The sequence below is a fragment of the Amphiura filiformis genome, chromosome 1 (assembly GCF_039555335.1).
Source record: "Amphiura filiformis chromosome 1, Afil_fr2py, whole genome shotgun sequence".
NCBI classification, from domain to species: domain Eukaryota; kingdom Metazoa; phylum Echinodermata; class Ophiuroidea; order Amphilepidida; family Amphiuridae; genus Amphiura; species Amphiura filiformis.
The window spans coordinates 32,770,103-32,784,837 of record NC_092628.1 but is presented as its reverse complement, the minus strand read 5'-3'; the positions used below and the strand labels follow the sequence as shown (position 1 = coordinate 32,784,837).

Sequence of the window (14,735 nt, the reverse complement as noted above, 5' to 3'; positions counted from 1 at the left end):
GAGACTAATTTGCGAAAGACGACCGCATGTATAGAGATCCGTGGTAGGATGTGTAGCATTGTGTAGTATCATATCATATGGCAGCGGTCATCGAACGTTGCGATCGTTGTTTTGTTTACGACGACGCCATTGCAGAATTGTTTCATGTGGGTTGTCGAATTGTACCATTTTCAATCGTAACCATCCATCTAAAGTGTGACAACATGTTTACTAAAAAGCACAAGGAATTAAGAGATGATATATCATGGCTACCAGGATTGTAATTTTGTCGCGCAATACTCACATATGTGCAATGAAATATAGCTTTTAATCTTCTAATATTTATGATGAAATACGCACAAATACGGATGGTAGTAGGTAAGCTTTCTATGCGTGCTTCGAACACACTAATGGATACTTGGTTTTTTTCCATGTTTTTTGGAAAGCTCCACTCACACCCCTGATCATGGATCCCATTTTGGTAAAATGACTTGGATGTAAACAATGGGCAGCTACTCCCTCCTCCCCCCCCTTCAAATCTTTCAACAACAACAAAAATATTCATGAAAATTGACCATTATGTGAACTTTGCCTTTAAATTAAATTTGAAACTTTTGGGCATATTTAAGCATACATGTACATTCTAAAAATTGGACTTCTTGGTGGAATGGGGCTGTGTTGCACCTTGAACCTGTAAAAAAAAAGTGTAAGGTCCTGCATGGAATCATGCAATGGCTTAATACTATTAATGGGCTAGAGTTTTCCCTTTTCAACCTCTTCCCAAACATGCACGCATACCCCACCTCCCGGCGCCCTCCCCACACATGCACTCTGCAGCAGAAGCATGCACCATTCAATGTGAAACAAAAGCTTTATGAACAGTTCTACTTACAACAGTTGGCAGTTGCCAGAAATTGGCCTGAAGCAAATGGATTGTGATGAGCCACTCAACGAATATTTTGTTGGGTCTTTATACATTTCTTGATTAAAGCTAAAAATAAAACATTTTAATCACACTCTTGTGGCACAAAAACAAACAAAAAAACAACACTATTATTGTTGTTTTGATATAACTACACACTAGTGAAAGTCCTACTTTTTTCCCTCATGATCAATATTCTGATGGTCATATATGACGTTTGTCGGAAAAGTGACGTGACTAGCTAGTATATTAGTCGGAAGTCACTCATGATAAAGCATTTTTATGTTGTTGATTTTTCAGATATTAATTTTATCCTATAAATATATTTTGTTATACAACCACACATTGGTATCCAGTATTGAGAGTCTTTATTTTTGTTTTGATTGTTTGATTGCTTGATTAAGTTATTGATTACCCATCTTTTTATATTTATTTGTATCATGAATTTCTTATTATGAATTTTTTGATTAACCATCTATTATTTTTAATTGTATCATTACAGATTGCGGCAGCTCCACAAATCCTACCGATGTTGAGTGAAATCATGCCAGATATAGCCATTCCTTCTGGGCCCGATCTAACCATAGCAACAGCCCCGCCCATCAACCAGATGTTGCTAAGGGAACCGGAGCTTGGAGACGACCATCATCATCGTCGACGTCAACAGCAGCAGTCGCCAGATAAAAATGGCAAAAAGGGCAAAAGTGTGAAAGAGAAGGAACCATACACTCAAGTATAACATAAGAGACAAATAGATGTGTTAGTATATCATAGATTTTCTCGCTAAATTCCCAAAATGTAATTAAAACCTTCAAAGTTAATTTGTATGAATAAGAACATAGGTTTACATAGCATTTGCTCTAATTAGTGTCCCAGGGTCTGAAGTAAGTCATTTCAACTGAGAAAGTTGCTCATGCAAAGTATTTTCCATTTCCACAAATTTCTGTGTCAGTTCAAGATGTGGAACTATTAAAGCAATGTACATGTCAAAAGTTATATCCATCTCAATGCACAAACAGTTTTCTTTTATTAAAGTTTTTGACGATTTCATGCTACTGGTGCGCTGAAAAGAGACCTTATTATATCTACGGCACCAGACCATAGATATTTTCCTGAAGTTTGTGAGAACAAACGGGGGTAACAATTTTATCCTTTAGTGAACATGAATTCTATTATCTTCTGACTTGTTCGAAAACTTTGCTGAAGGAATTCTGCCAATTTTTCCTCGTTTTTTAAGGGATCGAGTATTGACGTTTGCACAGTATTTTTTTGTGGGAGCTGAGAGTACACCAGACCTATTGAATTGCATTCTGAATATGAGGAATGTCTTTCTGATATCAAATAATTTGGATTTTTTTTTAATTTGCAAAATAATACAAATTTTATGACAAATATTAAAATTAGAATTTTTAAATTTTTTATATTTAACAGTCCTTGAAGTAACCTTAATAAATCTAATGATATGTACTAAAGTGTATGTAGCTGGGATGAAATGCCAACTATCAGTTGAAAATTTTGAACTTTCATATTGAAGATGAACATTTTTTCCCCAAAAAGGCCTACATTTTGTTGGTGTTTGGGGGAAAAAATCAATTGGTAGACAGGTTTTCATCCCAGCTACATACACTTTAAGTACATATGTTTATATTTATAAAGTTTACTTTGAGGACTGTTAAATATCAAAAATATCAATTTTTAATCATTTGCCATAAAATGCGTATTGTATAATACGGAATATATTACCTGCCTGTATATTAGTGAGGAGTACCCGGGTAATATCGATTTTGATCTAAGTGGTGTTCGACCAATGAGATTACAGAATTCTTGTCAACTAAAGATAAATGCTTCAAAATGAAGTTCTCATACATCCTTGCATCTGATGCTTTCAAAAACAGATCAAAGTACTAGAGGTACGTTTGACCAGCATACCATAAGACCTACATCCTATTATTAACATCATTGAATTACTAGCATCTTTGGTGCCTCCTCTTAACACTCCTATATTGCAGTGATATGTATCCTTTCATCAGGTCCCGTCCAGTTGTACCTATATTGTGGAGAGCGTCGTCTTCATATCCATCATCCATGACCAGACGGCCACCAGCGCACAGTTGCTGAAAACTATTAGGCTATTTGAAGTAATATAATTAGTCTGAGAATGTCAAGAGGCATATCATGTTAACCAGTTCATTAATATGTTATCAATCTCAATGTAAAGATATAATATTTGCTCTAGGCCTGGGGGAAAGGATTTGCCAATGAAAAAAATTTACTACACCCAATTGCAGAAAAATACAGCACTAAATTTTTTGGATTAGAAAAATATTATCCTGTTTTGCCTAATCCTAATTCTGTAGTTAACGGGCAATAAAAGTCAAATTTTAATAGTTTTTTCATTTGAGGGGACATCGGCCAAAAACATACATTTTCATTGAGCTGTAAATGTTTGAAGATTTAAAAAAAAAACATTTCTGTTGTAGCAAATCATCTACAATATCCTATAGGCTAACACCACCGTCTGTCCCCATCCAGAGTTGTAAGAAAGTACCATTTCCAGAACTGAAGCTATAAGACTTAAATCGCAAGACCTTTGTAGATAGTGAAGAACTATTTTTGGATGCATCCTAGGTGTAAGATATTCATGAGTTAGACTAGTAAAGTCTCCATTGAGGAACTAAGCACCTTACGGAATAAAGCTGTATAATCCTAAAATAGAAGATTTCTGAGTTAGCTGTGGCTAATTCCATGCAGTTTTACAGCACATATCATGCAGAAATGTTCAGGAACTGTGTTTAGAGGAAGGATAAATGTCATTGATGGGCTATTTAGAAACTTTGGAGAAGAAACAATTATTTGTCTCTATAGGTATATACTGTCAAAAAGAGTGTTTTGTATTTCATTTAGGAATTCAATCACTTCTATTTTCTACTTGGAAGGAACACAGTTTCTGTAAATAATTCCTTCAGAAGAAAAAAATATATGTGACAGTTTGTTTGGGAATAAACAAGAATTTTTGTTTTTACTATCTTCTACTGTATGATAGATGACAGGTAGGTCCAATATTTTGAGTAGTGGATGGCGGCGCAGCTGGTATCCACAACAATTGTTTATTCTCATTCTTAGTCAGTTAAATATTATTTCAATACCTAAACACCATTTTATTTAGCAAAAATTAAGTTACCGCTATGAAAACTCTTCTTTTTCTGAAATAAAAGAAACTTATTTACCTTTTAAGTTGCTCGTACTGCGATCTCGTTCGCATATTATTATAGAACGCGGTACATACTCACGCTTCGACAAGCATCTTCCGCAACGACACGATTGCTGCCGTCTACCGTGTGATAGACGGCATGCAGATACCAATGAATTTCAGCGCTAACAAGCTAAGCCACAGTCATGACAGTCACTGACTAAGAATGTACAATAAACACATATTTCATCCATTAATATTTTGCACCATTTCATTACTGTAAAAGTGGCAATTTTCACACATGTAAAAAATTTCTAAAAATATTCTAATAACAGCGGAATAAATGTAAAGCGCTTTGAGGCTGTTTACAGCATAAAGCGTTATATAATTATTCCGCTGTTATTAGAATATGTCAGAACCACGTTTGCTGCCTACAAATGGCGCAGGGCTCATCAGTACAGTGACTGTGACTACCCCTAACAGCTTCCCATTGCACCTGGGTGGGGTGAAGCAAACGAGACAAAGCACCTTGCCCAAGGGCGCAACACGGTGGCGGGACGGGGACTCGAACCCACGCACGTAAAGCAAGCTCTCAGATTATGAGTCCAAGGCCGTAACCACTGAGCCACCGTGCCCTCAAATTGTTACGGTTTGCCAATTTTGAATTATTTTGCATGTTCTCTATTTCACAATTTTGAGTTTCCTACATAGACCTATGCATAAAAGAATATATTTGTGAGATTTTATTTACGCATAAGTTGCTTGAAACATGATTGACGAAAGGTATGTTCAGCTGCTTGAAACAATAAAAGCGTGAAAATCAATGAACATTTCCACTTTTACAGTATTGAGATCTACATTATTATTATGTTTGATTTGTGACACAATTCTTGTGAAATATAGAGACCACTGCAGTGCAGAACTGTGCTATTTTATGCTTTTTGGCTTCAAATAATGTTTCATTTGGGCTACATGTATAATACATGTCTTGTTGTTATGCCCCACCCCTGATTTTAAAATTGATATTCCCTCCACCCCAGCTTGGATTGCTATCGCAAATATATAGCTGTGATTTTTAGAAGTCCCAAATACAGGATATTGATAGTTTTCTTTCAGAATGATGTATTCGGTATGTGCATAAAAAGGGCAATTTTACTGTTGCAAGTAGTAAGCCAAAAATGGTTACTAAAATCCTGGAATAATTATGTAATGTGTAGACCCTTATGTATTCAATTCATTAACTGAATGGTAAAATCTGAAACTGAATCTTTGTAAGCCATAAGCCTATGTTAAACAATCATCTAAGTTCATTGAACACATGTAAGCAAAGTTGTGTATTCTAGTGGTCATACTAAAATATTTATGTTATTTGTAGTTATATGTAGATACATTGAATCATGAAAAGAATCACTGATTTTATGATTATTCAATCATTTTTCTTTGTTATGAATTTTGTAATTATTGTGAAAAGAAAAAGATTTATTAGAGTTTTATTTGAAATCAGATGCATGGGTAAGAAAAGTGAAATATTTTGTATAATTGTAATGTAGGTTTAGATTTTAAACTGATGTTCTTATTGGTCATCCAAAATTGATTCGTACCTAACTTGTGGAATGACCATAGCCCTGCAGGATGAATACATATGTATTGGGAAAATTGTTTAGAGTGGGACAGGTGGAATTGACACTTTTTCTAGTGGAAACATACTAGGAAACCCTTACTAAGTATATGAAACAAGTATATGCTGAAATACACATGTCATACTTAATTACATATTTTACGCACATTAATTAGCTAATTTGCATAAATAATTAGCGTAAATTGGCCAATTTTCAAAAAAATGTGGAGCCACTATGCAATGTCCTATGAAGTTCATTGAGGTGTCAAATTAAAGATCCAGAGCATGGACCTACTTCTGGTTACATACAAAATCACAATTTCAGTTATTTTGAATTTACTTTAATTTAGGTCCATGCCCTAGATAATTAAATAAGCTTTATTTTGATACCTCAATGGGCCTCATAGGACATTCTATAGCGGCTCCACATATTTTCAAAATTCGATATTTGCTGAAAAAATGAAATGTGTAAAAACGTCATGCAACGGGTTCGTAAACAAAGAAAATAATACGATTCTCTGTTGTAATTAGCACACTTTTTATTCAGTTTGCATAATTTTTCCACATTTTTTTTTTATATTACGAAAACTGCATACATTAATGTGTCTAAAAATGACAAAAACTAATTTTTGATGAAATGATAATTTTGGCCTATCTAATTACACCTGTTCCACCTTAAATCAATTACCATATCCCAAATGGGCTATTCCAGTTGAAATCCATACACCCCCTGTGGAAGACATGACCTTAATCTCCCACACAGGGTGTGTAGATTTCAATTATTTTTTTAGGAAAATCAATAAAATGGTCAACTAAAGAATCTATCTAAACAAATACTCAATAAAAATCGCAAAAGCGATTTTTTTTTAAATTGGATATTTATGCCTATATTTTGGGCTGCAAATATGCTATGCTTTATATCCCCATCAATATTGGACACATGGATTCTGGGTAATGTCATTTTCATGATTTTCAAATCAATCAAATGTAATGTAAAACACTATTTGGGTTATATATATATATATCTCAAGTCAGTCTGACCAACATTTGAATTATTTTGCTTAATAATTTAATGTATGTGTAATGTATGACACACATACCCTTCATTGAAACATCATAGGCCTTCAAAAGGCCTTTGATTGAAATGATTTTTCTTTTGGAAATTTCCACTTGCTGCATACTTATCAGTCATTTGTCAGTAATGCAATAAAGCATTCTCGCACATGACCTGCACCAAAATGCATGGATCTACTACACAAATAACTGCAGGGCCGTAGCAAGGTTGAAAAATGTGGGGCGGCCATCACAAATGTGGGGCGGCCAAATTACAAATATATGCCCAAATTGAAAAAAGATATAAAGAAAAACATAACAAATTTCTCAAAAAGTGGGGCGGCCATGGCATCCCCGGCCGCCCCACTTGCTATGGCCCTGCAAATAAGGCAAATGCCATGTTGTCAACTTTTGGTCGAAAATACTTCAGTTGTTAGACATGGAGAAAGATGGAGCATGACTTTGCACAGGGTGTATGAGGTAATGTAGGTTAATAATGGACGAGATCATGTTGCGCCTTATATTCCTCTATGTGACTATTAGGAAGTGCATGCCTGATTTTGGGATTCAATCATGTTACACAGTGGTGTATCAGAGGTTAATGATGATGGTCTGTGTATTTTTTATATCGAAAGGGCATGTTTTCATGAGCAATGTTAGTCATTGCCACCTTACATTGCATGAAGAGTGATCCAGTTAAGTTGATTTTTCTGTTGCTATCAGCTGTAAAATCACAGAATGAAGCGCCGATGTTTAGCCACTTCCTCCAAAAGAATGAATTCAACCTGTAAGCGTTAGCGTGTATACACTCAAAAGTTCCAGGCATGACAAATTTTACACACTCATGCGTAACGTGCATGCACACTTCCGTTAACTTTCACATGATACACTACTGTAAAAGTGTGGATTCATCACTGTGTAACAACGGTTGGCTCTTGTATAAGGGTATATGAGTTGGTTGAATAGCAGATATATTGCCACACTTGATGCATGGATAAAGTTTAAACACTGAACACTGCTGAAACCGGCAAGATAGTGCTATCACAGCATAGTGGGGTAGACATTTCATTGAATTAGTCAAAGACAGTTCAGGACCCACATTGTTGAAGTAGGAGAAATTTGAAATTATTTGATTGTTTTTGTTAAAACCCTGTAGTTTTTATGTGCATTTTTAAATCCTTGTTTCTTCTTCTCAAATGAGGAATATCTTATCTGCAATTCTATATCTTATAGATGATTATGTTGTAATATTAAGCTGCTGCTGTTATCATTATTGTTATTAGAAAACTGGTGCTGTAAATTTCTTTGAAACAAAATATTAGTTAATAAGTTCCAAAGTGATGTTAGTTCAAGATGAAGGACTGATAGCTTAAACAAATAACCATGTAACCCTGAAATGAAATGGGGAGAAAATCAAGTCATTAATCGATTTGATTTTATGTGCTGTTTCTTTTGTGCACATCAAATGAAAGTAAATGTAATGAGTATTTTGCCGGCCTAATCTCACCAAATCTTGCAGCACTTGATGTAACCAATACACTCAGTAAGAAGTGACAGTCCACTTTGTTGGTCAGTCATGGAAGAGGCACTCACTCACTGAGAGAAAGGCAATGGAAAACAAAGGATATGAGTATAGAGAGGACAAAATTATGTGTTCAAAGTTAGTCTGTATGTGGCGATATCTTCTTTGGGTTATAACTGTATGTCTGTACATGTATATGCATAGGAATGCCGGGGGGTATTCTAGCTCGTTCACGTAGCGGTTCCGTTGTCCCGCTGGCCTAAAAACGCCTTCATGGGGCTGTTCCATTTGAAATCCATACACCCCCTATAGAAGGCATGACCTTAATCTCCCACACAGGGAGTGTGAATTTGAAATGGGGTTACCTGAATGTGGATAACTCCATTTGAAATCTGCATAGGGGGTGTATGAATTTCAACTGCATGGAATAGCCCATCAATCTTTTGGTGTGTTCCATTTGCACCTAGAGGTATAGGACTTTTGGGGGGGGGGACAAAGTCTTATAATATTAGTGAACTATTACATGACATACCCCTATGTGTGAAGCACAGATTGTGCACATGTTTACAAAACATTTGTTTTCAAGCTCAAAATTGAATGAAAATTGGGCTGATAGTGCCCTTTATCGACCACTCTAACATGTAAAACCTGATGTAAACTCCCTTTTTACAAAAACACAAGCAGTTTGTTTTTCATACAAATTGCACATTGTCAGACAAATTGGACATTAAGTTTGTCAAACATGTCAGAAAATAGTTCACTAATTAGACCTTGTCCTTTAAATTACACAATTTGTGCTTTGAATTAGAAAATATCCACTTGAAACAAAAAGTTTTTGGCAGTAATCTTGTTTTGCTCCCTTACTTTCCAATATTGACTATGTCAAGGGGACTAATGCAGCAGGGACTGTCTTTGAAGGAGATACATCTCCCTTTTAAGGGCTTGGTCACCCACATTTGCACAGTATTTTTAGTGGGACATGAGAGCACGTGAGACATAATAAATTGCATTCTGAATACAAGGAATGGCCTTTTGATAGCAAATAATATACATGAAGTTTCATAAAAGACCTACAATTTTTGGTCTTTTATGAAACTTTATGTATATCTTCAACATGAAAAGTCAAAATTTTCAAATGATGGTAAGCTTATCCTCCTAACTAGAGACAATCATTCGATTTATTACTTTGAGGTCTTATCTGTTAAATTTCAAAATGACAATTTTTTATAATTTGCCATAAAATTTATTTTAAAATTATTTAATATCAGAAGAACATTCCTCGTAAGAAGACTCAGGTCCCACAAAAAATACCCCATAATGTGAGAGTGATTTTTAGCTTGTCTCTGTTTGTCTTGGTCATTGGTCCAAACAGCTCTCCCAAAGCTCTCCTGAGGAAGGAACTTTAGGAGAGCTTTTAACAGCTCTCAACCTTATTTCTAAAGACAGTCTCTGATGAGGTGTAAATTGTGTTGAATTAATTTAAATGAAATTTGTAAAAAAGGATAGCAAGAAACAAAAAACAAAAGGTCAGTGTGAAATGATGAATTATTGTGACATTTAATATATGATAGTATTCTTTGTAAAACAAAGATTATAATAAATTGTGCTCTACACTATGAAGAAAATATGACGGTGAAGTGTATTTTGTGTTATTTTCTTGATGTGTAAAACAGTGTTTATTTTCCCATCTTTAAAGGCCCATTCAGTGATTTGCTCATCCGGACGATCGTAAAAATCATCAAAATTCAGATTTTGGTACCTTTGTAATTGGCATAGATGTGCTAACATAGCCTGCTAGTGGTTCGGTCGAAAGCCGTGTATTTTAGACAAAATAAAGCATTTGCATGATTCTGGACTTTTGATACTGACAGTACAAAAAGTCCGACTCGAGATCGAAAGAAGCTCACTCTCCACGTACCAACACGCGTTGCGTATTGTTTCTACTACTTATTACATCAGTAGCTACTATTTTAAACAAAATACACAATTTTAACTGTTTTTCATATTTGAATTGACCGTTAGTTTGCCTCGGTGATCTTTAATTGCTTATTTTTTTTTCTACTACAAAATTGTAGCTTAAAAGCGTCTGTTTTAAATCAATTTAGACTCTACTTCCCCGTGTTAGAAACACTGGACTAGGAAGTTTTTCCAGTCGATGGGTGGCGCACTGTACGAAAATCTCGATTTTCTCAGAGTTGAAGTAGAAAACCTTTCTAAAACTTCTGTTTTTTGACTAATTTGTCGATGTATTCAGGGGAAAAGTGGTTTAATGAAATTCTGTAGACTTATTCTTTATTTCTAAGCAACTCTGACAAATTTCCATTTTTTTTAATGTTCCTGTGAAATCACTGAAAGGGCCTTTAATAACCTTCATAATGTTGATACAGATATCAGCTGGTTCTTTCGATGACAACCCAATAATATACTGTATGTTCAAATAGAAATTAGTGCTTAGGTACTATTTCAGCCAGAATGTCACCATCTGTACAGTGTGAAAAAATGAGTGTGTTCAATCCTTGGAAAGAGGGTAAATTAAAATTTGATCTTAAGATCTCAATTTTTAAAATAAAAACACTTTTTTGCTATGTTGCTTTAGTATACTATCTAGAGAGGTCATGTCAGCAAATGTTGACTTTTTTTCACATGAGGTATGAGTAAGGGGTGGGATATAGTACTTTTTCGATGTTTTTCCGCCTTGTGTTATTTTACTTGTCATAAAATTAAATATTCTGGGTCCCTGAGGGTGCCACTCCCCATATTTGGACATTTTTCAAAATTAATGTCTCAAAAATTAAAACGGGTTTGAGGATTTTATATTGGAGGAGTCTGTCCGAATACTTGCAGCTATACTCGGAGAAGTATATTTTGCTTTCTTAAAACAATTCTGAAAACTGTTTTGCTATCTTCCGTAGATAGCTATTATAATACATGAAGACAGTGATGACTTTCTAAATGAAGTATCTCCGAAAAATACGGTGTCATCCTCCGGGTACGGTTGGTGTCAAATAAATAAAAGAGAACAAAATAAAGAATGCAATAAAATAACCACGGTGTTTCTTCTCCTAATAGTTTTTGGGTATTTTTAAAATTTAATATTGTGGGACCCTGGGGCGCCACTCCCCATATTTTGGTATATAGCACTACTTTCGGGGTCTGTTGCTTTAGTATACAATCCAGAGAGATTGTGTCAGCACATGCTAATTTTTTTTCACAGGAAGTAAGGGGTGGGGTATATAGTATCTTTTCACCGTTTTTCCCATTGTGTTGTTTTACTTTCATAAAATTAAATATTCTGGGTCCCTGAGGGTGCCACTCCACATATTTTGGATATTTTTGAAAATGATTAAAACAGGTGTGAAGATTTTATATTGGAGTAGTCTGTCCGAATTGCAGCTATATTTTGCTTTCTTAAAACATTCTCAGAACTGTGTTGCTATCTTCCGTAGATCACTCCTAGTGATGACTTTTTAAATGAAATATCTCCGAAAAATAACAATGGTGCACCGGTGTGACATGGTCACGCTCCGGGTGCAGTCTAAACGCAGGACAACCGATTCTTTTGTTCTGCTTAGTCGCGCTAAAAGTCGATCGATACATGTTAAAATCAGCACAATTCCGAGATACACCTTTTTGCTATGAAATTTATTTTCTCGGTCAAATATAAAGCACAATTTTTTTTTTCTTCAGTAATGTCAAATAAAAACATAGTGCTTGGATGAACATTTTTTTTAAATCCTGGTGTTAAAATTAAGCATCAAATTGTGTCTTTTAGTGTGATATTTTTGATTTTTATAGGCCTTTAGTTCGCCGTGAGCTTTTTACAGAATTCATTTTTAGCGTCTCAAACTAATATAGTTTGCTAAAGAAAGATGTTTCCCACCTCTGTAAAGCACATCGTGTGGGTCTATATATTATAGTTTTGTCAGAATTTCCGTTTTTATTTTACCCTTTTTCCCTTCATGCTCCGAAAATGTCAAAATCAGTACTTTATCTCGAGAGCAACCAGCAGAAATAATCGATATTTCAATTGTTGTCAACCAGGTCCCTTTTCCATTGAAAACCAGGATTGCCTGACCAGCGATTTGGTAGCCCAAATCCCCAATTCTGGTAAATGAGGTGAATTTTGGAAATTTGCTCCCGTGATAGCCTGCAATTTCAATTTATAGGGGCTATGGATTCCATGATTATGAAAACCATTTTGTCTGTTTGTTTGTTTGTTTATTTACCTAGGATGAGGTCCATGGGAAAATCCACTGTCCAAACCTAGAAAAATTCGCGTGTTATTAGAGGGGATTTTAATTTTCTGTCCCTCCTATCTCCAGGTGAATTTTGAATGACCCCCCCCCCATCGCGGGTTGGCATTTTCATTACACCCTTCAGACTTGCGTTCGGGTTTGTGTAGACCTGCGCCTATTTGTCATAATTTAGGGCTATGGGACCTACTTTCTAAATGTATAGCTATAGCCGTGCTATATAAATATTATAAGGTACCGGTATGTAATATTATGTAGGCCTATGGGGGTGGGGTGGGTACTCAACACATTTTAACCATGACTTACAATGCAAGGCTCATTGTTGCCATAAATGATTTTTCCTTTAGGTCATTACCGTATTTGTTCCATTAATCATTATAATAGGTTAAATCTCACAAATTAAGGGTGTGAAGATTTTATATTGGAGGAGTCTGTCCGAATACTTGCAGCTATATTTTGCTTTCTTAAAACGTTCTGAGAACTGTGTTGCTATCTTCCGTAGATAGCTATTATGATACATAATGACAGTAATGACTTTATAAATGAAATAGCTGCGAAAAATAATAATGGTGACATCCTCCGAGTGGTCACATAAAAGAGAACGAATAAAATAAAGAATATAATAAAATAACTCTGGGGCTTCTACTCTTAATAGTTTTTTGGGTATTTTTAAAATTCAATATTGTGGGTTCCTGCAGTGCCATCTCCATATTTTGGTATTTGGCACTTCTTTTGGGCTCTAATGCTTTATACTATCCAGAGAGGTTGTGTTAGCAAATGATAACACCGAACACGACCCAATTTTTTCTTCTATATATTTTGCTTTCTTAAAACAATTCTGAGAACTGTTTTGCTATCTTCCGTAGATAGCTATGCTTTTTTTCTTCTTTATCTTTGCACATGCAGTGTGCAATCTTCAGTAGGCCTACCTGAAGTCTACACTTCATAGGAACATGAGGAAGAAGAGATATCAGGCGTACGCCATTCCATTTTGTACTTCAATTGCCAACTTCAAAATGTACATTGGACTATTCCGGTAAATAAATGCACACCCTCTATAGAGGAGTAAATTTTCAATAAAATAAATGTCTGGATTTCCAAGTGTGCTTCCTGAAAACGACTGAAAAGCTTGGAAATACAATAAAATGAATTTAAAAAAAAACACGGAATGAGTTCTAAAATTGAGGATTTCTGATTTTGAACTATTTTTCTGGTGGATATTTTCGCCTTTGAGCACTTTAAAAGTCTAGATTTCCAACAATCACGACTTGACAAAAAGTCTGGAAATCCGAACTCCTCTATAGGGGTGTGCATTTTCTGGAATAGCCCATTATAATATCTACTTCAGTTTAGATATTATGACAGCAGCTTAAACAGCTTTTAATTCCAAATAATTTGGAAAATTTGACACGCCTTTCACTTCGTGCGTAGTCCAGGCGAAGTGACCTGACAAAATCACGGTTCGATTATAGCTTTATTGAAATGAAATACGGCGAGATTTTTTGGAAACAACGAAAAAAGGATAATAAAGAAAGGACATTATCGACGGTGAAGGTCATATAAAAAAAGGACCGTCCGACGGTGAACCTTAGAAAATATACAATTATACATCCAAATAAGTCAACGGATACAAAATAAAGAATACAATAAAATAATTCTGGGGTTTCTACTCCTAATAGTTTTTTGGGTCTTTTTAAAATTCAATATTGTGGGTCCCTGGGGCTGCCACTACACATATTTTGGTATTTAGCACTACTTTTGGGCTCTAATGCTTTAGTGTACATGTACAAAGAGAGGTGTATAGCAAATGATAACACCGAACACGACCCAATTAGGGTAAGATGGTTAGTCAATACTGGAGGAGTTTGTCCGAATACTTGCAGCCGTACTTGTAGAAATATATTTTGCTTTCTTAAAACAATTCTGAGAACTGTGTTGCTATCTTCCGTAGATAGCTACAATAATTATACATAATGACATTGATGACATTTTAAATGAAAATGGTGTCACCCTCCGGGTGGTGTCAAATATAAAAGAGAACAAACTTGAAGATTATAATAAAATAACTCTGGGGTTTTTATTCCTAATAGTTTTTTGGGTATTTTTAAAATTCAATATTGTGGGTCACTGGGTGCCACTGCCCATATTTGGGTATGTACCACTACTTCTGGGCTCTGCTTTAGTCGTATACTATCCAG

At 35.1% G+C, this 14,735-nt stretch overlaps 1 protein-coding gene across 1 annotated transcript in view; it reads left to right on the top strand.

The window, feature by feature from the left end:
• Positions 1-2,343, top strand: part of LOC140145527 (BTB/POZ domain-containing protein 7-like) — a 106,514-nt gene extending 104,171 nt beyond the window's left edge. The window contains 1 exon segment of the mRNA XM_072167263.1: positions 1,404-2,343. Coding sequence (XP_072023364.1) covers positions 1,404-1,640 — 237 coding nt within the window. The 3' untranslated portion in view covers positions 1,641-2,343.
• The last annotated feature ends 12,392 nt before the right edge of the window (positions 2,344-14,735 follow it).